Source organism: Gadus chalcogrammus, chromosome 15 (assembly GCF_026213295.1).
Source record: "Gadus chalcogrammus isolate NIFS_2021 chromosome 15, NIFS_Gcha_1.0, whole genome shotgun sequence".
Lineage (NCBI taxonomy): Eukaryota > Metazoa > Chordata > Actinopteri > Gadiformes > Gadidae > Gadus > Gadus chalcogrammus.
Window position 1 is genome coordinate 16,986,446 of NC_079426.1, and position 23,805 is coordinate 17,010,250.

The window sequence follows — 23,805 nt, forward strand, 5'->3', positions numbered from 1 at the left end:
TTTTTTTGTCACTATAATGAGTGCAAGGACATTTATTGTCGTTAGATATGCTTTTAATCGGAATGAAGACGAAAGGAGAGTCTTAACAGTGTTGGCCGTACAGCAGATAACACAACACAAAGAGCAGAAGTACAATTGATTAGAAACTGGCTGAAAACCCATGATTAATCAAATATCAATGGTCTTCTCGGGCGCCACCTCCTCCTTCACACTCGCTTCACCCTGGCTCCCCAGGTCTAGTGGGAAGGGGGGAGAAAGTGGAGGAAAATTAGTGATGAGAATAAAAAAAAGCACAACATTTCCATGGCCCTCCCCCATGCAGAAAGAGCCCAGCGGGCCGGTACCTTGCAGCGTGAGCGGCCCCAGGACCAGGGTGTGGCTGTCCTCGGAGGCCCTGAGCGCCCGGGCCTTACGCCTGCTGCATCCCCGGCGGCAGCGGGAGTTGGAGGAGGAGGCGGGGCAGACCACCACCTTGCACTGCAGGTACACCGACTCGTGGGTCCGCAGGAACTGGAAGGCCCTGAAGGTGAAGCGGGCGTAGCTCTTGGTGCCCGAGTCGTAGGCCTGGTAGGTGCTGTCTACGCCGCATCTAGTGGGAGGCAAAATAAAAGAGTTTGTATGACTCTTGACAAAGTCAAGTCCCGTACCGGCTACCGGGCGTAGTTTTCTAGGAGTTAAGAGTTTATTTACCGTTTATTCGTTATGTGTGGGATCAGGCCTAGTGAATATGTTTTTCTTTATCTTTACTACTAGAGACGTAGATTGCAGTTATTTGAGGATCGAACCCACAAAGTAGCCTGCAAACTATAATGCCCCCCCTTCTATTGAATGAGACGAGGATTGTGCGGTACTAATTCAAAGTTTAAACAATGATCTCCTGGGACAGTGCATACCCGTTGCGGACAAGGTCGTAAGTGTTGTTCTGAAAGTCGTGGGGCGAGGGCGAAGCCACACACGTGTCAAGGAAGAGAACCAGGCCTTTGTCGTCCCTCCTCAGGTTCACCTGGACGTACATGGCCTGGTTCAGGGTCACCATGTATGGAACCTGGGTCACCTGATCCAAGAAAGGACCAACATAAACATCAGAAAGAGGAAGATTTACACAACAAAAACAATATTTTACCTTTTGGAAATGATACTCGTATTGCATTTGAGTATATGAATACTTAGTGGGTAGTTACATAGATATGTATGACGTGTTTTACTTTTGTCCTGCTTTTCTTTTGTTGTCTGGGCAGGGGGGGGTGGGATAATCATTGCACAAATGTACAAACAAAGCTGCTGTCTTCATGACCCTTACCATATATGTAAAACTTCTGGAGGTGTAGAAGGCCATGGTCCCGTTGAATCTGCCCATGCCCGTGATACTGTCATTTACCCCGGCCCGGGCGATATACAGGTTCTGGACTGTGGTGTCTGGCTCCATGTGACAGTCCACGTTCAACTTGAGGGAGGACTGACGCGTGATCAGACCGTAGTCGGACTCAAAGGCGCGCACCGCATTCGTATATACGATTCTGCCACTCTCAAACTGTTTCAATCAAAGAACACATCGGAAATTAGGGGACATTTGTGGGCCGCTGGGATGTCAACAAACGCTGACAATGGAAAGATGTCACTCTGTGATTGCTCATAGAAAGCGATTTGATTCTTACCTTTTGTTCTGTGCCACAAGTATTCATCGGGAAACTGAAGATCACTTGGAATGCAGAGATTTGGGGTCTGCAGTACTGGTCATTCAAGTACAGACTGTGGCCATCGTAGCCCAGAGATTCGAGGTAGGACTTCTCAATCACAATGTTCATGTTGTCTGAAGAACACTCCACTCGACCTGGTGGAGACACAATAGCCCATTCTTACGTGAATTTCTTTTTTGAAATTTCTAACCGATGTTCTCCACTTATCTTCAATGCTATATTATAAAGGCTGAAATCGTACTGACATTGGTATTGCATCTTAGTTTTGGAAAGGGGATTCTGAATGACAGCGATTGTCTGCATTGGTTTTCAAGCGAGGCTGAGATGAAGGGCAGGATTGGGCCGACCCGATGACTTTGTTGGGTCAGGTTTAGCCATGTGGAATAATATAAAACGTCCATGCCGGTTGACTTGAAGTCTACACTGACCTGCGCCTGGTGGAAGAGAGCTTTTGAATTCGGCGTTGAACCCTCGGCCGGTCCCTGAGCCGTCCGTCCGGAAGAGAACAGTGAGGTACGTGGAGGAGGACTGGAAGAAGTTCAACGTGTTGTTGCACAATGTCCCCAAAGGTCGCGAGTTCACGCTGGGTCCATCATAGACGGCTACGTAGTCACAGGAACAGCAGTCCTCCAACCTGGATGCACAACGGATCATCAAGTCAGCTGAAGAACAGCTTTGTTAATAACTCAAATGTTGTGTGTGTGTGTGTGTGTGTGTGTGTGTGTGTGTGTGTGTGTGTGTGTGTGTGTGTGTGTGTGTGTGTGTGTGTGTGTGTGTGTGTGTGTGTGTGTGTGTGTGTGTGTGTGTGTGTGTGTGTGTGTCTTCATGAGTGGCCGATTAGACTCACTGGAGGTCAGTGAATGACAGGTATATCTTATGGTCATTCGATGCTCTCAGCTGCCACACGCAGTGGCTGTTGTCGTGGTAGTTGCCAGGGTAGCCCGGGCTGGAGAACGACCCAGAGATGGATAGAGAGCCTCCGCAAGGTGGACCTGTAAGAGGTTAAGCATCAGAATTGGGTTGTTATGCTCTATTTTTCAATTGAGGGGATCCTAATGCAATATGTGTAGTATTATCCATACAACCTGTTAATTTGATTTTGATGTGGTGAATGGAGAGATATTGTCTCACTGGATGGTTTTCACTTCACTTAAAATGTGCATGTCATGTAATGTAGATGTTTCAGTAATTGATGCCAGAGATGGTTCATTACCTGTAACATCTGGTGATGCTCTATTGTAACACTGAGCTGCAAGACGGATGAAAAGGGGTTTCAGTTTTTAAAATCACTTTCATTTGTCATGCATTAGTTCTTACGCTGACTAGAATGAAATTGGGACCAACTTATTTTTTTTAAATGTCTTTCAACGCATACTCTGAAATAATATTTTCACCGTGACTGTTTACCTCAGAGAGCTACATGATATTTTCTGTAGAGCTTCAGTAGTAGACTTAACGTGTCATAGTTACTGTTAAACAGACACTTCTCTTCAAAGTCTTACGGTACATTCATGTACAAGTCATTAAAGCATTTAAGATGCTGTCTGTAGGATTTAAGAGCTATTATTTGAGTGTAATTTTTAAGAAATGGCCTCGCCATCGGTGAGTTATTACTGTGTCAAATGCTCTGTGAGATTAGCTGTTATGAGTTGACTGCATCTGCCACTGTATGAGCCCATTTCGATTGAAGACCGCCCCCAGCTCATTTCTGACCAATCAGGGAAGGTCTCCCCAGATTGGTTCCAGACTCCATATTGCCTATCAATAACAGGTATATGAATCTAGAACTCTTAAATTAATGGCTGAGAAACGTATGAAGGGAGGGAGCAGAGAGGAAGGGGGCTTTTGGGTGGTTATTTAGTTTTAAAAACTTGCTCTCTTCTGCTCTCACCCTTTGGAACTCTGAAATCTTTACTAGAGCAGCTTTAATGCACAGATTTACATCTATATTTTCATATATATTTTTCATGCACACGTTTGGACTAGCCTGTCATTGTGACTAAACTTTCATGCATCTGCTATAAACAAAACAATGCAGCATTTTACGACGACTTTTGATTTTACAGGCCTTGTAACTTACAGTAGTAGTCATAGCAACAGTTGCCGTCGTATTGACAGGAGACGTCGCAAGAACAGCTTCCCAGGTGGTTCCCACAGTTGTAGAGACAGGATTCTTGAGCTGGGAAACAGGGAGATATTGTCTCACAGGATGGTTTTCACTTCACTGGAAATGTTCATGTCATAGAATGTAGATGTTTTAGTAATTGATATCAGAGATGGTTCATTACCTGTAGTAACCTCTGGTGGGTATGCTGTAGTGCCTACACACTGAGCTGCAAGAGGGATGAAAATATGTTTCACTTTTTTAAATAGATATTTTTTCATTCATGCAAACATTTCAATAGAACCAATATTTTCATTTCATTTGTCATGCGTCAGTTCTTACGTTGAGTGGAATGTCATTATGAAAGACCTTACGCCTTAACATATCTTTAAACTGATACTTTAAAAATATATTTACACTTTTCTACACTGAGCTGCAATACAGTTGAAAATCGGTTTCAGTCTTTAAAGTAACCTTTTTTTCATTTATGGAAACATTTTACGGTAGATTTTGTGTTTACAGGCCTTATCACTTACATAAGTAGTCATAGCAACAGTTGCCATAGGATTCACAGGGGTATTCGCAGGAACAGTTTCCGACCAAGTAGCCACAGTTATATCTGCAGGAACCGTCCGCTAATAAAAGATAAAAATCAAATCACACAAATGGCATTTAACTGTTTGCCTTCATGTTTTCTTTAAGTAGACCGAAAAGACGTTCAAGTTGATGCATCGTCACTCTTGTTTCTGCGACTCACCCACAACTCTGTATTCGGCCCGAAATCCTTGGTATGTCTGGCTGAAGTCAGTGGTGAAGCGTACGGTCAGATTCTTACCAGTGGAGTGGAAAGTAGACCTCTGATTACCACACAATCTGCCAAGCTGCCTTTGGTTAATACTGGGGCCATCATAGACCTGGATGCCATCATATCTGCAGTCTGACCCCTCTAATCTGTGGATAGCATTTGTGTCGCAGAAAATGTAAAAATTGACCATGAGCCGAAGACAACTCTTCATCATGTTCAAATGCAGCAGGAAAATACGTTCCTCATTATCAAATGATGTCAGATTGGTGATTAAATGATGATGCTTACTCAACATGGAGGAACTCCAGTTCTATAACTTCAGAGCCTGGACTGATGACCCACACACAATCCATGTTGTTAGGATACTGTTGTGGGTAGTTGGGGCTGGTAATATACCCCTCAGTAGAGTACAGCCACCCACCACAGTTATTAACTGAAAGACGATCACAGAGAACGTTGGAGCAAGGGTTTCCCATCACAATGCCTGGTAAGTACATGCTGACAAGTACAGTTTGCAATATTATTATAATAAATTTACATTGATGCAGCTATAGGCCTACGTAAAGCTTTATCAAGCACTTTTTGAACTGGAGTATGAATGGAATTGCTGGGAAACAGGGAGATATTGTCTCACTGGATAATTTTCACTTCACTGGAAATGTTCATGTCATAGAGTGTAGATGTTTCAGTAATTGATGCCAGAGATGGTTCATTACCTGTAGTAACATCTGGTGATGCTGTATTGTAACACTGAGCTGCAAGACGGATGAAAAGGGGTTTCAGTTTTTAAAATCACTTTCATTTGTCATGCATTAGTTCTTACGCTGACTAGAATGAAATTGGGACCAACTTATTTTTTTTAAATGTCTTTCAACGCATACTCTGAAATAATATTTTCACCGTGACTGTTTACCTCAGAGAGCTACATGATATTTTCTGTAGAGCTTCAGTAGTAGACTTAACGTGTCATAGTTACTGTTAAACAGACACTTCTCTTCAAAGTCTTACGGTACATTCATGTACAAGTCATTAAAGCATTTAAGGTGCTGTCTGTAGGATTTAAGAGCTATTATTTGAGTGTAATTTTTAAGAAATGGCCTCGCCATCGGTGAGTTATTACTGTGTCAAATGCTCTGTGAGATTAGCTGTTATGAGTTGACTGTATCTGCCACTGTATGAGCCCATTTCGATTGAAGACCTCCCCCAGCTCATTTCTGACCAATCAGGGAAGGTCTCCCCAGATTGGTTCCAGACTCCATATTGCCTATCAATAACAGGTATATGAATCTAGAACTCTTAAATTAATGGCTGAGAAACGTATGAAGGGAGGGAGCAGAGAGGAAGGGGGCTTTTGGGTGGTTATTTAGTTTTAAAAACTTGCTCTCTTCTGCTCTCACCCTTTGGAACTCTGAAATCTTTACTAGAGCAGCTTTAATGCACAGATTTACATCTATATTTTCATATATATTTTTCATGCACACTTTTGGACTAGCCTGTCATTGTGACCAAACTTTCATGCATCTGCTATAAACAAAACAATGCAGCATTTTACGACGACTTTTGATTTTACAGGCCTTGTAACTTACAGTAGTAGTCATAGCAACAGTTGCCGTCGTATTGACAGGAGACGTCGCAAGAACAGCTTCCCAGGTGGTTCCCACAGTTGTAGAGACAGGATTCTTGAGCTGGGAAACAGGGAGATATTGTCTCACAGGATGGTTTTCACTTCACTGGAAATGTTCATGTCATAGAATGTAGATGTTTTAGTAATTGATATCAGAGATGGTTCATTACCTGTAGTAACCTCTGGTGGGTATGCTGTAGTGCCTACACACTGAGCTGCAAGAGGGATGAAAATATGTTTCACTTTTTTGAATAGATATTTTTTCATTCATGCAAACATTTCAATAGAACCAATATTTTCATTTCATTTGTCATGCGTCAGTTCTTACGTTGAGTGGAATGTCATTATGAAAGACCTTACGCCTTAACATATCTTTAAACTGATACTTTAAAAATATATTTACACTTTTCTACACTGAGCTGCAATACAGTTGAAAATCGGTTTCAGTCTTTAAAGTAACCTTTTTTTCATTTATGGAAACATTTTACGGTAGATTTTGTGTTTACAGGCCTTATCACTTACATAAGTAGTCATAGCAACAGTTGCCATAGGATTCACAGGGGTATTCGCAGGAACAGTTTCCGACCAAGTAGCCACAGTTATATCTGCAGGAACCGTCCGCTAATAAAAGATAAAAATCAAATCACACAAATAGCATTTAACTGTTTGCCTTCATGTTTTCTTTAAGTAGACCGAAAAGACGTTCAAGTTGATGCATCGTCACTCTTGTTTCTGCGACTCACCCACAACTCTGTATTCGGCCCGAAATCCTTGGTATGTCTGGCTGAAGTCAGTGGTGAAGCGTACGGTCAGATTCTTACCAGTGGAGTGGAAAGTAGACCTCTGATTACCACACAATCTGCCAAGCTGCCTTTGGTTAATACTGGGGCCATCATAGACCTGGATGCCATCATATCTGCAGTCTGACCCCTCTAATCTGTGGATAGCATTTGTGTCGCAGAAAATGTAAAAATTGACCATGAGCCGAAGACAACTCTTCATCATGTTCAAATGCAGCAGGAAAATACGTTCCTCATTATCAAATGATGTCAGATTGGTGATTAAATGATGATGCTTACTCAACATGGAGGAACTCCAGTTCTATAACTTCAGAGCCTGGACTGATGACCCACACACAATCCATGTTGTTAGGATACTGTTGTGGGTAGTTGGGGCTGGTAATATACCCCTCAGTAGAGTACAGCCACCCACCACAGTTATTAACTGAAAGACGATCACAGAGAACGTTGGAGCAAGGGTTTCCCATCACAATGCCTGGTAAGTACATGCTGACAAGTACAGTTTGCAATATTATTATAAGAAATTTACATTGATGCAGCTATACGTAAAGCTTTATCAAGCACTTTTTGAACTGGAGTATGAATGGAATTGCTGGGAAACAGGGAGATATTGTCTCACTGGATAATTTTCACTTCACTGGAAATGTTCATGTCATAGAGTGTAGATGTTTTAGTAATTGATATCAGAGATGGTTCATTACCTGTAGTAACATCTGGTGTAATTGTAGTGTATGGACACTGAGCTGCAAGACAGATGAAAATAGGTTACCCTTTTTAAAACACTTTTTTTTTCATTTTTGCAAACATTTCAATACAAACCGATATTTTCATTTTATTTGTCATAATCAGTTCTTACGTTGACTAGAATGCAATTGTGACTAACATTTTTCTTAAATATGTCTTTCAACACATACTCCAAAATAATATTTTATTTTTTATATTAATAATATATTATATTTTTCTGTAGAGCTTCAGTAGTAGACTTAACACGTCATAGTTACTGTTAATCTGACACTTTTCTTCAAAGTGACTTACGGTGAATTCATGTAAAGTCATTAAAGCATTAAAGGTGCTAAAGGTAAGATTTAAGAGCTATTATTTGAGCGTAATTTGTTAAAAATGGTCTGATCAGCGATTATTGAGTGAAATGCTCTGTGAGAATATTATTTATGAGTTGACTGCGTCTGCCGCTGTATGAGCCGATTTAGATTGAAGAGCACCCCCAGCTCATTTCTGACCAATCAGGGAAGCTCTTCCCTGATTGGTTCTGGACTCCATATTGACTATCAATCACAGGTATATGAATCTAGAACTTCTTAATGGCTGAGAAACGTAAGGAGGGAGGGAGCAGAGAGAAAGTGGATTTTTTGGGGGGTATCTCTTTGAACTCAGTAATCTTGTCTTCAGCATGCATCTTTAATGCAAACATTTATTAATATATTTTCATATTGTTTTCATTCATCAATTTTCATCAAATGCTTTTCAGAGGCCTGAATACTTACAGTAGTAGTCAAAGCAACAGTTGCCATTGTATTGACAGGAGTAGTCGCAGGAACATCTTCCCAGGTGGTTTCCGCAGTTGTATCGACAGGAGTCTTGAGCTGGGAAACAGCAAGATATTGTCTCACTGGATGCTTTTCACTTCACTTTACAGGCATCCGTGCTAAATAACTAATTAATTCTAAAATGATGCTGGTATTATAAATTATTTGGGACAGCCATAGAGAATATCACTATTGGTTTCAGGAAAAAACATTTAGAAACACTGTGTAAAAAGGGGTGTACAGTACCTGGTGTGGTAAAACCTAAAATTGTCATTATAAGAGACAAGGAGACAAACACCTTTGTTCGATTTTGCACACAAAGTGCAAGTTACAACTTGCATGTTTAATACAATGGAAGGTGAGATTCATACATTTCAGTCCACGACAATGACAAAATGTGTAACATGAATTCCTACCCTGAACACAATGTGAGAACATCACACTGCATAGCACCAGGAATCCCAATGCCTCCATCTTCTCGTTTTGCTTCTGAATGTTCTTCAGTTGCATCCAGTGATGGCTTTATACCCATTGGTTCCCATGATGCCTTCCTCATAGCAGGAAGGCATCAAAAACATGCAAGCTGGCCAGTATGCAAATGAAATGATTAAAGGCCTACGTGCACGTTAAACGGAAGTTTTAGTTAATGGATACATAAAGCAATAAAACTATGTGTATCATTTATAAAATGTCTCCAAAATAGTGTTAAAGTCCAGTTTTTGGCTTTTTTGTCAGTAACGGGTGTTTTCTAACGCCATTCGGCGATGACGTCACGTTGGGTAGACGTGGTGGAAGGTAGCCTCAGCCTAGTACTAGAACTATGGCGTCTAAGGGGTGGCAAGAAACACAAATAACATGTATGATGGCCCACAGCAGTATAATTTCGAACCTGTCAGACGTGAGACGGCGAATGAGGAATTGCCGAGAACTGATGGCGGTCAAAGCTAATTAAATGCATGGTCAGAGGAGAATGAGTGGCTATCATTTAGCAACCAGCAACGAGCGCTGGAGCTAGTCAATGAACAGCAGTGCATACAATACATTTTATTTATTTTTACTGTCAGTGAGCGGGTGTGCTCTCTCTCTCACTCACTCTCGCACGCCCGTACAACACAATCACTCCAACATATCCAACTCCAAGGCTAGGCTGCTTCACTAAAAAGACCACAACTAACCACAAAGCCATGCAGCATTCCGAAGCCGGAAAGGACACATGCACAGTCGCACATCTTGCAAAACAATCCGTTTTATCATCAACATTCAGTCACTGCAAAGATTTAAAGACTTAGCCTCAGCCTCTTACCATAAGTTAGAATGGACCCAAAGTATATGATTTATACAGTCTGGTTCGGCTTTCGCTTGCCATCCGTTTTTAGTAAGACATTACGTCTTTCTTGTGTTAGGCGCACATGGCTAATTTGCATACGTGCATGGCTAATTTGCATACGCGCACAGGGTTGGCTGGCTCCTGCAAGGCAAATAATAGAACATATTTAATCATCTTCAATCTGTCAATCTATCTATCTATCTATCCATCCATCCATCCATCCATCCATCCATCCATCCATCCATCCATCCATCCATCCATCCATCCATCCATCCATCCATCCATCCATCCATCCATCCATCCATCCATCCATCCATCCATCCATCCATCCATCTATCCATCTATCTATCTATCAACGCATTGGTCTAGTTTGAATGTGATGTTTTTTGTGTATTTCCAGTCAGAGATGTCTCCCCTGTGTGTTCTTGTAGGCTATTGGCTATTGTGAGCCGAATCACCAAAATTAATTCCCAACGTGTAGTTTGGTATTAAAGGCCGTGTTGCAGGGTTTATTTTCCAACGAATTTGTGCAATTTGCTTGTTGGTATTTAAGATTTAAACTTATTTATTGTATTTAATGTTGTTAGGTATCACAAAACGGAATTTTATACGAAAAAGACTACATTAATATTGTATATAGTTAGTATATGCTACACGTGAACCTCCTAAGATGGCGCAATTTGACTGGTTCGTTATCTTGGGATATTGGGCAATATCCCATGATTGACATCTCAAAGTCGATATTGTTGTCATCGCAAAATGTCAGCTGATAGCAACAAATAAACCTTCGGTCTCGGGGGCTATTCCCCACTATTCACTTCGCCTTCGGCGAATAATTGTTGACTAATAGCCTAGATAGATAAATAGCCTAGTCAAGTCTTTATTAAAGGCCTACGTGCAGGTTAACCGGAAGTTTTGGTTAATGGATACATAAAGCACTCAAAATGTGTGTATCATTTATAAAATGTCTCCAAAATAGTGTTAAAGTCCAGTTTTGGTCGTTTTTGGCAGTAACGGGTGTTTTCTAACGCCATCCGGCGATGACGTCACGTTGGGTAGACATGGAGGAAGGTAGCCTCAGCCTAGTACTAGAACTATGGCGTCTAAAGGCCTGATTCCACCGGACGCGTTACGGCAACGTTACGGCTGCGGCACGTCTTGGCCGCGGTCACCGCAGCAGAGAGGTTCCACTCTAATCAATGAGACCATTTCCACCGGGCGCGGCTGCGGAAAGTCTCAGCAACGTCCCAGGAGCGGCTCGCCGTGCCGCAGCTCTATCATTCCGTAGCATTTCTATTTTTGCCGCAAGCCGTTGCTGAACCGCGTCAATTTCAACAGAGCAGATCGAGCAGGGCAGGAAGTGAAAAAGTAAAAGCCATAGAGCATCCGGTCAATTTTCAAAATAAAACACAATACTCAGCTCATGTAGCCTATCACAACGTCATTTATGTACCAAATCATCCTTTTTATAAGGGAAATGGCCGGAAGGACAAAGCGTGGCATTTAATTGTACAACCCGTACAACACAATCACTGTGTGTACTTGTAGGCTATAGGCTATTGTGAGCCGAATCACCTAAATTAATTCCCAAAGTGTAGTTTGGTATTAAAGGCCGTGTTGCAGGGTTTATTTTCCAACGAATTTGTGCAATTTGCTTGTTGGTATTTAAGATTTAAACTGTTATTTATTGTATTTAATGTTGTTAGGTATCACAAAACGGAATGTTATACGAAAAAGTAGGTACTATTTTAGCGGTTTACTGTTGTTTCTCATTTCCCCCAGAATGCATTGCATGACGTCACCTTGGGGAGACGGACCAAAGCCGCATTGAGACCCTTGAGAGTAGAGACTAATGGCCGGTTCAGATTACACGATTCTCAGACAGTCCTCCACGATTTACCATGTCACACTATACGATCAAAGAGTCAGGAAATCGGGCCTTGTCTCGTCGTAAGACTGGCCACACTACAAGATTCTCAGACATTCCTCCACGATTTAACATGTCACACTATACGATATTACGGTTATTTCTCGCCAGGCTGTATCCCTTTTCACCCTATCGTGAAAGTCCTTCGAGGACACGTCGAAAATGCAGGGACGTTGCTGCCACATTTCCACCACAGTTGTCTCCATTATATTGCTCCATTTTCTATAGTTTTCTTTATTAGCATTCTTCTTGTTATTGATCGCATTCATATTTGCAGTAGTTACGTACTCCTACTCAGCGTAGTGCAGTGAAGTCAGTTGGTAAACACTGCCCGTGAGCTCCAGCTTCCCTCACGCAACTGGGGGCGTGGTTCCCTCATGTCAACAATGTATACGTCATGCGATTCACTAAAAAAACTGACATGCCAAACATTTCGTCGTCGGGTTTTCGAACGTCGCAGACGAAAACATCGAAGATCGCAAGCATGTCACAATACTAGACCTCGTCTCGTCGCCGACCTGTCAAATCGTGTACGATTCGCAATTTTGTCTGTGACGAAAGAATCGGGGCAAAATCGGGCTGAAATCGTGTAGTCTGATACTGAACGGGCCATAAGAGAGTGTTCAGCAGTTCATACAGATACATAGATAAATACATGGATATTGTATATAGTTCCTCCTAAGATGGCGCAATTTGACTGGTTCGTTATCTTGGGATATTGGGCAATATCCCATGATTGACATCTCAAAGTCGATATTGTTTTCATCGCAAAATGTCAGCTGATAACAACAAATCAACCTTCGGTCTCGGGGGCTATCCCCCACTATCCACTTCGCCTTCGGCGAATAATTGTTGGCTAATAGCCTAGATAGATAAATAGCCTAGTCAAGTCTTCATTAAAGGCCTACGTGCAGGTTAACCGGAAGTTTTGGTTAATGGATGCATAAAGCACAAAAAATATGTGTATCATTTATAAAATGTCTCCAAAATAGTGTTAAAGTCCAGTTTTTGGCGTTTTTGGCAGTAACGGGTGTTTTCTAACGCCATTCGGCGATGACGACACGTTGGGTAGACGTGGAGGAAGGTAGCCTCAGCCGCCTGTGCATCCTCTGTCTTCATGGGAGAAGCCTCACCGCTGCCACCTGTGCCCGTTTGCCTCCGCCTACGAGCGCCACCTGGAGGCCCATATGCGCTCCCACACGGGGGAGAAGCCCTACAAGTGTGAGCTGTGCTCGTTCCGCTGCAGCGACCGCAGCAACCTGTCCCACCACCGCCGCCGCCGCCGCCGCCACAAGCTGCTGCCCATGAAGGGCGCCCGCTCGCTGGCCCACAAGAAGATGCTCAGTGTGCTGCAGAAGAAGAGCAGCGCGCTGGGCTACGGCCGGCGCCTGCTCATCAACTTCAGCCCCCCTTCCATGGCAGCGCACAAGGCGTACAGCATGAGCGACTTCCCCCACGGACTGCCCCACATACGGCAGGAGGCCTTCGACGACCAGGGCGGGGCGCCCGAGGACGGAAGCTGCAGGGACGACGAGCTCCACCACCACCACCTCCATCAACACCACCAGGATCTGGTCATGGACAACCCCCTGAACCAGCTATCGACGCTGGCCGGTCAGTTGGCCAGCCTTCCGGCGCACGTCCACTCCCAGACAGCCCAGCCCCCCGGGTCACCCCGGGCCCGGTCTCCGGTGGACGAGAAGCCCTTCCTCGTACAGCAGCCCGACCCCGCCGACACGCCCCCTGCGACGGCCTTGGCCAACACGTCGCACGCCTCGTCTCCCACGGCCCCGGACCCCAGGCTCCCCCCTCTCCCTCCGAGCGAGGGCAGTCCCGTGGCGGGGCCGTGCAGCGAGGGCAGCGGCCGCACCAGCACCCCCAGCGTCGGCAACAGCCAGCCCAGCACCCCGGCCCCGGGCCTGCCCGCCGCGCCCCAGGAGCTCGGCGCGCAGCACCACTGCCAACACTGTGACATAGCCTTCCCCGACAACATCCTCTACACCATACACATGGGCTGCCACGGCTACGAGAACGCCTTCCAGTGCAACATCTGTGGCCACAGCTGCATCAACAAGTACGACTTTGCGTGCCACTTTGCCCGGGGGCAGCATAAGCAGCCGTGATGCTTATGAACACCACAAAAAACGAAGATGCGTCATATTATTTCAATGATTTCACAGGGACAAATCCCGCCTTGATGTAGCCTAGCCTTTGTTGTGAAATTTGCCGGGTTCTGGAGAGGCTGAGACTGTCAGCTTTGGGTAAGGGTTATTTTATATACGCTCACATGGTATAAGCTTACAATGCGAGGGAATTGTGTGCTATATCCAAGTGACACAGGTTTTAATGATAAACATTCCTTGAGTAATGTCATTCAGTATCAACTATTAGTTAAATAGTGGTTTACCAGGCACCATGTTGGAATCAAGTGCTCAGTGCTATTCAATTCAATTTCTTTACAGTGCCTGATATATATTTACTTGCTTTTTTTACTTCTAGCTAAAGAGTATTTATTTATATTATTACTAATAGACCTTATTATATTATTTTCACTGCTCTGTGTATAAGTCCAGCACAGTTTAAGAATTTATCCATTTTTTAAATTGATTTCCCAATCAAGGGGAATTTTGGTGTGTTTGACAAAGAAGTCTCTGTGCACAACATGTGATAGTCATCGCACAAACTTTAATGTCCACAAATGTGTAATGTCTTCAGTGCCACGTTATGACCATAATGCAGGGCATGGTTCTGTCATTGTCCTGCTGGTGAATGTCCTTGTACGTCTGCGGAGACGGTGTAGCAAATGAGTAGGCAACGTGATCGGCAGACTACACACAATAGTAGGCGACGCACAAGATGGAATCAAAGATGCAAGTGTTGTGTGTATGTGATTGTTGGCAGGGTTGTAGCTGTTGAACATCAGGTGAGTGGAACAGGCTAAAAACTGGCATGGAGATCAGATTCAATTTGCCTTATAACTAACTCCAGTGGTGTCCTGTAACTGTCCGAATGTGGAGGAACCTCCCTCGTCGCGATACACGTGCTGACGTTGAATTCACTACCAGAATAAGTGGTGGATTAGGTGGACGGATATCTCGCTGCTGGTCATTATACTGAAGTATAAACATTGAATCACATGTGCTCACCCTAAACTATCTGACTGCTGTGATGGGGTTATTGTTTAAGTCGTCGGCCACTAAACTAGGAAACGAAACCAAAGCCTTGCCGATGTCGTCTGAGCATACGCTTGATACAGAATGGCCTCTGCATAATCCTGGATGTTTTCTGTATCTGTATTGGCAGGAGAGGCCTATTCCTATCTTATTTTACATCCAGGACCATGTTACTTAATTAAGCATACACACATTACGAGTGAAGAGTTCCAAATGGTTGGCCTGCAATGGGGCAACTATGGTGCAACTACGTTTTCCTCAGAGATTAAGGAGTTTCCTTCCCTTCGTAAAGAACCCTTTGCATAAGGCGATTCATACGGCGGGTTGTGGAAAAGCTAATCCTAGACCCGTCCTTTTAACACACCATGACCGGACCACATCCTGACCTTTTTGATATTGTAATCGTTCACTCTGATGTTGGCCAGCACCCCTCAAATGTAGTCTCCTGTGGACGATGCTTGGTTCAGAATTGCCACGTAGCACCAGAGATGCCGGGCTCTTTTCCTTTTCGAGAACACATGCCTTGAGATGCTCACGGGGTGATGTGGGTCCCTGTTTTCCTCAATATTAACTGGGTATTGTATTCTGATTGTTTTGATGGATGTTAAGTGTCAAAAAAAGAATAAGGTGAAACTCTGTTACATCGAATAATCCTGCTTAGCAAGGTTGTGCAATGTACTGAATGGTGTTGTCTGTTGCTTAGCAACACGTGTGGACAATTTAGTTACTGTTGCTAGGACCAACTGCTTGAGACTGCTGGTACTACAGGCATCCGATGATAATGGCCTTATGTTCTGTGTGTCCTTGGTCGATTGGTAGTTGTGAATGTGGAAGATTTTTGTAACCCCCCCCCCCCCCAAATTATTTTATTGTGAGGACGCTTTATTGTGAGGAACGCTAACAAATGAACGAATAAAGTGTTTTCTAACAATCTGTCCCTCCCTAGTCTCCTTTTTTTGGTCTTTTTTTGTCACAATAATGAGTGCAAGGACATTTATTGTCGTTAGATATGCTTTTAATCAGAATGAAGATGATAGGAGAGTCTTAACAGTGTTGGCCGTACAGCAGATAACACAACACAAAGAGCAGAAGTAAAATTGATTAGAAACAATGGCTGAAAACCCATGATTAATCAAATATCAATGGTCTTCTCGGGCGCCACCTCCTCCTTCACACTCGCTTCACCCTGGCTCCCCAGGTCTAGTGGGAAGAGGGGAGAAAGTGGAGGAAAATTTGTGATGAGAATAAAAAAAAGCACAACATTTCCATGGCCCTCCCCATGCAGAAAGAGCCCAGCGGGCCGGTACCTTGCAGCGTGAGCGGCCCCAGGACCAGGGTGTGGCTGTCCTCGGAGGCCCTGAGCGCCCGGGCCCTACGCCTGCTGCAGCCCCGGCGGCAGCGGGAGTTGGAGGCGGATGCGGGGCAGACCACCACCTTGCACTGCAGGTACACCGACTCGTGGGTCCGCAGGAACTGGAAGGCCCTGAAGGTGAAGCGGGCGTAGCTCTTGGTGCCCGAGTCGTAGGCCTGGTAGGTGCTGTCTACGCCGCATCTAGTGGGAGGCAAAATAAAAGAGTTTGTATGTCTTGACAAAGTCAAGTCCCGTACCGGGCGTAGTTTTCTATGAGTTAAGAGTTTATTTACCGTTTATTCGTTATGTGTGGGATCAGGCCTAGTGAATATGTTTTTCTTTATCTTTACTACTAGAGAGGTAGATTGCAGATATTTGAGGATCGAACCCACAAAGTAGCCTGCAAACTATCATGCCCCCCCTTCTATTGAATGAGACGAGGATTGTGCGGTACTAATTCAAAGTTTAAACAATGATCTCCTGGGACAGTGCATACCCGTTGCGGACAAGGTCGTAAGTGTTGTTCTGAAAGTCGTGGGGCGAGGGCGAAGCCACACACGTGTCAAGGAAGAGAACCAGGCCTTTGTCGTCCCTCCTCAGGTTCACCTGGACGTACATGGACTGGTTCACGGTCACCATGTATGGAACCTGGGTCACCTGATCCAAGAAAGGACCAACATAAACATCAGAAAGAGGAAGATTTACACAACGAAAACAATATTTTACCTTTTGGAAATGATACTCGTATTGCATTTGAGTATATGAATACTTAGTGGGTAGTTACATAGATATTTATGACGTGTTTTACTTTTGTCCTGCTTTTCTTTTGTTGTCTGGGCGGGGGGGGGGATAATCATTGCACAAATGTACAAACAAAGCTGCTGTCTTCATGACCCTTACCATATATGTAAAACTTCTGGAGGTGTAGAAGGCCATGGTCCCGTTGAATCTGCCCATGCCCGTGATAGTGTCATTTACCCCGGCCCGGGCGATATATAGGTTCTGGACTGTGGTGTCTGGCTCCATGTGACAGTCCACGTTCAACTTGAGGGAGGACTGACGCGTGATCAGACCGTAGTCGGACTCAAAGGCGCGCACCGCATTCGTATATACGATTCCGCCACTCTCAAACTGTTTCAATCAAAGAACACATCGGAAATTAGGGGACATTTGTGGGCCGCTGGGATGTCAACAAACGCTGACAATGGAAAGATGTCACTCTGTGATTGCTCATAGAATGCGATTTGATTCTTACCTTTTGTTCTGTGCCACAAGTATTCATCGGGAAACTGAAGATCACTTGGAATGCAGAGATTTGGGGTCTGCAGTTCTGGTCATTCAAGTACAGACTGTGGCCATCGTAGCCCAGAGATTCGAGGTAGGACTTCTCAATCACAATGTTCATGTTGTCTGAAGAACACTCCACTCGACCTGGTGGAGACACAATAGCCCATTCTTACGTGAGTTATTTTTTGAAATTTCTAACCGATGTTCTCCATTTATCTTCAATGCTATATTATAAAGGCTGAAATCTTACTGACATTGGTATTGCATCTTAGTTTTCGAAAGGGGATTCTGAATGACAGCGATTGTCTGCATTGGTTTTCAAGCGAGGCTGAGATGAAGGGCTGGATTGGGCCGACCAGATGACTTTGTTGGGTCAGATTTAGACATGTGTAATAATATAAAACGTCCATGCCGGTTGACTTGAAGTCTACACTGACCTGCGCCTGGTGGAAGAGAGCTTTTGAATTCGGCGTTGAACCCTCGGCCGGTCCCTAAGCCGTCCGTCCGGAAGAGAACAGTGAGGTACGTGGAGGAGGACTGGAAGAAGTTCAACGTGTTGTTGCACAATGTCCCCAAAGGTCGCGAGTTCACGCTGGGTCCATCATAGACGGCTACGTAGTCACAGGAACAGCAGTTTTCCAACCTGGATGCACAACGGATCATCAAGTCAGCTGAAGAACAGCTTTGTTAATAACTCAAATGTTTTGTGTGTGTGTGTGTGTGTGTGTGTGTGTGTGTGTGTGTGTGTGTGTGTGTGTGTGTGTGTGTGTGTGTGTGTGTGTGTGTGTGTGTGTGTGTGTGTGTGTGTGTGTGTGTGTGTGTGTGTGTGTGTCTTCATGAGTGGCCGATTAGACTCACTGGAGGTCAGTGAATGACAGGTATATCCTATGGTCATTCGATGCTCTCAGCTGCCACACGCAGTGGCTGTTGCCGTGGTAGTTGCCAGGGTAGCCCGGGCTGGAGAACGACCCAGAGATGGATAGAGAGCCTCCGCAAGGTGGACCTGTAAGAGGTTAAGCATCAGAATTGGGTTGTTATGCTCTATTTTTCAATTGAGGGGATCCTAATGCAATATGTGTAGTATTATCCATTCAACCTGTTAATATGGTTTTGATGCGGTGAATGGAGAGATATTGTCTCACTGGATGGTTTTCACTTCACTTAAAATGTGCATGTCATAGAATGTGGATGTTTCAGTAATTGATGCCAGAGATGGTTCATTACCTGTAGTAACATCTGGTGATGCTGTATTGTAACACTGAGCTGCAAGACGGATGAAAAGGGGTTTCAGTTTTTAAAATCACTTTCATTTGTCATGCATTAGTTCTTACGCTGACTAGAATGAAATTGTGACCAACTTATTTTTTTTAAATATCTTTCAACGCATACTCTGAAATAATATTTTCACCGTGACTGTTTACCTCAGAGAGCTACATGATATTTTCTGTAGAGCTTCAGTAGTAGACTTAACGTGTCATAGTTACTGTTAAACAGACAATTCTCTTCAAAGTCTTACGGTACATTCTTGTACAAGTCATTAAAGCATTTAAGGTGCTGTCTGTAGGATTTAAGAGCTATTATTTGAGTGTAATTTTTAAGAAATGGCCTCGCCATCGGTGAGTTATTACTGTGTCAAATGCTCTGTGAGATTAGCTGTTATGAGTTCACTGCATCTGCCACTGTATGAGCCGATTTCGATTGAAGACCGCCCCCAGCTCATTTCTGACCAATCAGGGAAGGTCTCCCCAAATTGGTTCCAGACTCCATATTGCCTATCAATAACAGGTATATGAATCTAGAACTCTTAATGGCTGAGAAACGTATGAAGGGAGGGAGCAGAGAGGAAGGGGGCTTTTGGGTGGTTATTTAGTTTTAAAAACGTGCTCTCTTCTGCTCTCACCCTTTGCAACTCTTTCCTAGAGCAGCTTTAATGCACAGATTTACATCTATATTTTCATATATATTTTTCATGCACACGTTAGGACTAGCCTGTCATTGTGACTAAACTTTCATGCATCTGCTATAAACAAAACAATGCAGCATTTTACGACGACTTTTGATTTTACAGGCCTTGTAACTTACAGTAGTAGTCATAGCAACAGTTGTCGTCGTATTGACAGGAGTAGTCGCAAGAACAGCTTCCCAGGTGGTACCCACAGTTGTAGCGACAGGATTCTTGAGCTGGGAAACAGGGAGATATTGTCTCACAGGATGGTTTTCACTTCACTGGAAATGTTTATATCATAGAATGTAGATGTTTTTGTAATTGATAACAGAGATGGTTCATTACCTGTAGTAGCCTCTGGTGGGTATGCTGTAGTGCCTACACACTGAGCTGCAAGAGGGATGAAAATATGTTTCACTTTTTTAAATAGATATTTTTTCATTCATGCAAACATTTCAATAAAACCAATATTTTCATTTCATTTGTCATGCGTCAGTTCTTACGTTGAGTGGAATGTCATTATGAATGACCTTACTCCTTAACATATCTTTATACTGATACTTTAAAAATATATTTACACTTTTCTACACTGAGATGCAAAACAGATGAAAATCGGTTTCAGTCTTTAAAGTAACCTTTTTTTCATTTATGGAAACATTTTACGGTAGATTTTGTTTTTACAGGCATTATCACTTACATAAGAAGTCATAGCAACAGTTGCCATAGGATTCACAGGAGTAGTCGCAGGAACAGTTTCCGACCAAATAGCCACAGTTATATCTGCAGGAACCGTCCGCTAGTAAAAGATAAAAAGTCAAATCACACAAATAGCATTTAACTGTTTGCCTTCATGTTTTCTTTAAGTAGACCGAAAAGACGTTCAAGTTGATTTATCGTCACTCTTGTTTCTGCGACTCACCCGCAACTCTGTATTCGGCCCGAAATCCTTGGTATGTCTGGCTACTGTCAGTGGTGAAGCGTACGGTCAGAGTCTTACCAGTGGAGTGGAAAGTAGACCTCTGATTACCACACAATCTGCCAAGCTGCCTTTGGTTAATACTGGGGCCATCATAGACCTGGATGCCATCATATCTGCAGTCTGACCCCTCTAATCTGTGGATAGCATTTGTGTCGCAGAAAATGTAAAAATTGACCATGAGCCGAAGACAACTCTTCATCATGTTCAAATGAAGCAGGAAAATACGTTCCTCATTATCAAATGATGTCAGATTGGTGATTAAATGATGATGCTTACTCAACATGGAGGAACTCCAGTTCTATAACTTCAGAGCCTGGACTGATGACCCACACACAATCCATGTTGTTAGGATACTGTTGTGGGTAGTTGGGGCTGGTAATATTCCCCTCAGTAGAGTACAGCCACCAACCACAGTTATTAACTGAAAGACGATCACAGAGAACGTTGGAGCAAGGGTTTCCCATCACAATGCCTGGTAAGTACATGCTGACAAGTACAGTTTGCAATATTATTATAAGAAATATACATTGATGCAGCTTTACGCACAGCTTTATCAAGCACTTGTAAATATTGAACTGGAGTGTGCATGGAATCATCTGTTAGTTTCTGGATTTGTGTCCGACGCAGAGTATACAACAAATGCTTGTAGGGCACAAAACAAAAAAACACAGTGCTTAAAGGGGTGACCAGTGCATGGTGTCATGGGAAACCCTAAAATTTACATTATTTCAAGAAGAGACAAACACGTTAGTTTGATTTTGTACAGAAAGTATTGAAGTGCAAGTTACAAGATGCATGATAAACACAATGTTCATTACCTGTAGGAACATCTGTTGCACTTGTATCGTAACACTGAGCTGCAAGACGGATGAGAAGGGGTTTCAGTTTTTAAAATCACTTTTTCTTTTAATTTTTGCAAACATTTCAACACATACCAATATTTGCATTAAATTATTCATGCATTAGTTCTTACGTTGACTAGAATGCAATTGTGATACTCTGGTACTTTCAACGAATACTCTGAAATATACTTTTCACAGTGACTGTTTACCTCAGAGAGGTTAACAGTATTTCTGTAGAGCTTCAGTAGCAGACTTAACACGTCATTACTGTTAAACAGACCCTTTTCTTACAGTCTTACGGCACATTCATGTACAATACATTAAAGTGTTAAAGGTTCTGTAGGTAAGATTAAAGAGGTATTAATTGCGTGTAATTTGTTAAAAATGGCCTGGTCAGCTATTACTGAGTCAAATGCTCTGTAAGATTCGCTGTATTAGCCGATTTCGATTGCAGACCGCCCCCAGCTCATTTCTGACCAATCACGGAAGGTCTCCCCTGATTGGTTCCAGACTCCATATGGCCTATCAATCACAGGTACATGAATCTAGAACTGTTAATGGCTGAGAAACGTACGAAGGGGGGGAGCAGAGAGAAAGGGGACTTTTGGGGGGTTATTTAATTTGAAAAACTTGCTCTCTTCTGCTCTCACCCTTTACAACTCTGAAATCTTTACTAGAACAGCTTTAATGCATAGATTTACACCTATAGTTTCATATATATTTTTCATGCATCCATACTCACGTTTGGACTGGCCTGTCATTGTGACTAAACGTTCATGCGTCTGCCATAAACAAAATAATGCAGCATTTTACGACGGCTTTTGATTTTAAAGCCCTTGTAACTTACAGTAGTAGTCATAGCAACAGTTGCCGTAGTATTGACAGGAGTAGTCACAAGAACAGCTTCCCAGGTGGTTCCCACAGTTGTAGCGACAGGATTCTTGAGCTGGGAAACAGGGAGATATTGTCTCACTGGATGGTATTCAATTCACTGGAAATGTTCATGTCATAGAATGTTGATGTTTTAGCAATTGATATCAGAGATGGTTCATTACCTGTAATAACCTCTTCTGTAATTGCAGTGTATGGACACTGAGCTGCAAGACAGATGAACTTTTTTTTTAATTTCTGCAAACATTTCAATACAAACCGATATTTACATTTTATTTGTCATAATAATTTCTTACGTTGACTAGAATGCAATTGTGACTAACTTTTTTCGTTAAAATGTCTTTCAACGCATTCTCTGAAATAATATTTTCATCGTAACTGTTTACCTCAGAGAGGTTCATGTTATTTTCTGTAGAGCTTCAGTAGTAGACTTGACACATCATAGTTACTGTTAAACAGAAACTTTTCTTCAAAGTGTCTTACGGTTAATTCATGCAAAGTCATTAAAGCATTAAAGGTGCTAAAGGTAAGATTTAAGAGCTATTATTTGAGCGTAATTTGTTAAAAATGGTCTGATCAGCGATTATTGAGTGAAATGCTCTGTGAGAATATCTGTTATGAATTGACTGCGTCTGCCGCTGTATGAGCTGATTTAGATTGAAGAGCGCCCCATCTCATTTCTGACCAATCAGGGAAGCTCTTCTCTGATTGGTTCCGGACTCCATAATGACTATCAATCACAGGTATTTGACTCTAGAACTCCTAATAGCTGAGAAAGATATGGAGAGAGGGAGCAGAGAGAAAGGGGGATTTTTGGGGGTTATTTCGTTAAAAAAATGTGCTGTCTTCTGCTCTCACCCATTGCAACTTGTAAATCTTTACGACAGCAGTTTTAATGCACAGATTTATACCTATATTTTCATATTTTTTTCAGGCATCCATGCTCACATTTGGTCCAGCCTGTCATTGTGATGAAACTTTCATGCGTCTGCCATAAACAAAGTAATGCAGCATTTTACGACTGCTTTTGATTTTACAGGCCAGGTTACTTACAGTTGTAGTCATAGCAACAGTTGCCATATGACTGACAGTAATACTCGCAGGAACAGCTTCCCAGGTTGTAGCCACAGTTGTGGCGACAGGATTCTTGAGCTGGGAAACAGGGAGATATTCTCTCACTGTATCATTTTCACTTCACTGGAAATGTTCATGCCATAGAATGTAGATGTTTGAGTAATTAGTACCAGAGATGGTTCATTACCTGTAGTAACATCTGGTGTATGAAAGGGTGGGTCTGCTGTAGGGGATATACATTGATCTGCAAGACAGATGAAAATGGGTTGCAGTCTTTAAAGTAGCCTTTTTCCATTAATGGGAACTGCAGCTTTTGATTTTACAGGCCTGGTAACTTACAGTAGTAGTCATCGCAACAGTTGCCATAGGATTCACAGGAGTAGTCACAGGAACATCTTCCTAGGTGGTTCCCACAGTTGTAGCGACAGGAGTCTT

The 23,805-nt window shown here is 43.0% G+C and overlaps 2 protein-coding genes across 2 annotated transcripts; one reads left to right on the forward strand and one right to left on the reverse strand.

Annotated features, from left to right (window-relative positions):
* Nucleotides 1–43: 43 nt before the first annotated feature.
* LOC130405211 (deleted in malignant brain tumors 1 protein-like) lies at nucleotides 44–23,805 on the reverse strand. The gene is made up of 31 exons (XM_056610244.1): nucleotides 23,710–23,805; nucleotides 23,558–23,614; nucleotides 23,350–23,448; nucleotides 22,461–22,502; nucleotides 22,253–22,351; nucleotides 21,382–21,420; nucleotides 20,840–20,984; nucleotides 20,504–20,697; nucleotides 20,282–20,380; nucleotides 19,930–19,974; nucleotides 19,722–19,820; nucleotides 18,864–18,902; nucleotides 7,310–7,454; nucleotides 6,974–7,167; nucleotides 6,753–6,851; nucleotides 6,401–6,445; nucleotides 6,193–6,291; nucleotides 5,323–5,361; nucleotides 4,895–5,039; nucleotides 4,559–4,752; nucleotides 4,338–4,436; nucleotides 3,986–4,030; nucleotides 3,778–3,876; nucleotides 2,911–2,946; nucleotides 2,545–2,689; nucleotides 2,126–2,331; nucleotides 1,656–1,831; nucleotides 1,301–1,531; nucleotides 894–1,054; nucleotides 345–589; nucleotides 44–236 (listed from the first exon to the last, which is right to left on the reverse strand). Exons 7-31 carry the CDS (start codon nucleotides 20,902–20,904, stop codon nucleotides 169–171), a joined length of 3,012 nt encoding a protein of 1,003 aa, XP_056466219.1. The 5' UTR covers nucleotides 20,905–20,984; nucleotides 21,382–21,420; nucleotides 22,253–22,351; nucleotides 22,461–22,502; nucleotides 23,350–23,448; nucleotides 23,558–23,614; nucleotides 23,710–23,805; the 3' UTR covers nucleotides 44–168.
* LOC130404863 (zinc finger protein Pegasus-like) lies at nucleotides 8,979–13,968 on the forward strand. The gene is made up of 2 exons (XM_056609800.1): nucleotides 8,979–9,002; nucleotides 12,953–13,968. Exons 1-2 carry the CDS (start codon nucleotides 8,979–8,981, stop codon nucleotides 13,949–13,951), a joined length of 1,023 nt encoding a protein of 340 aa, XP_056465775.1. The 3' UTR covers nucleotides 13,952–13,968.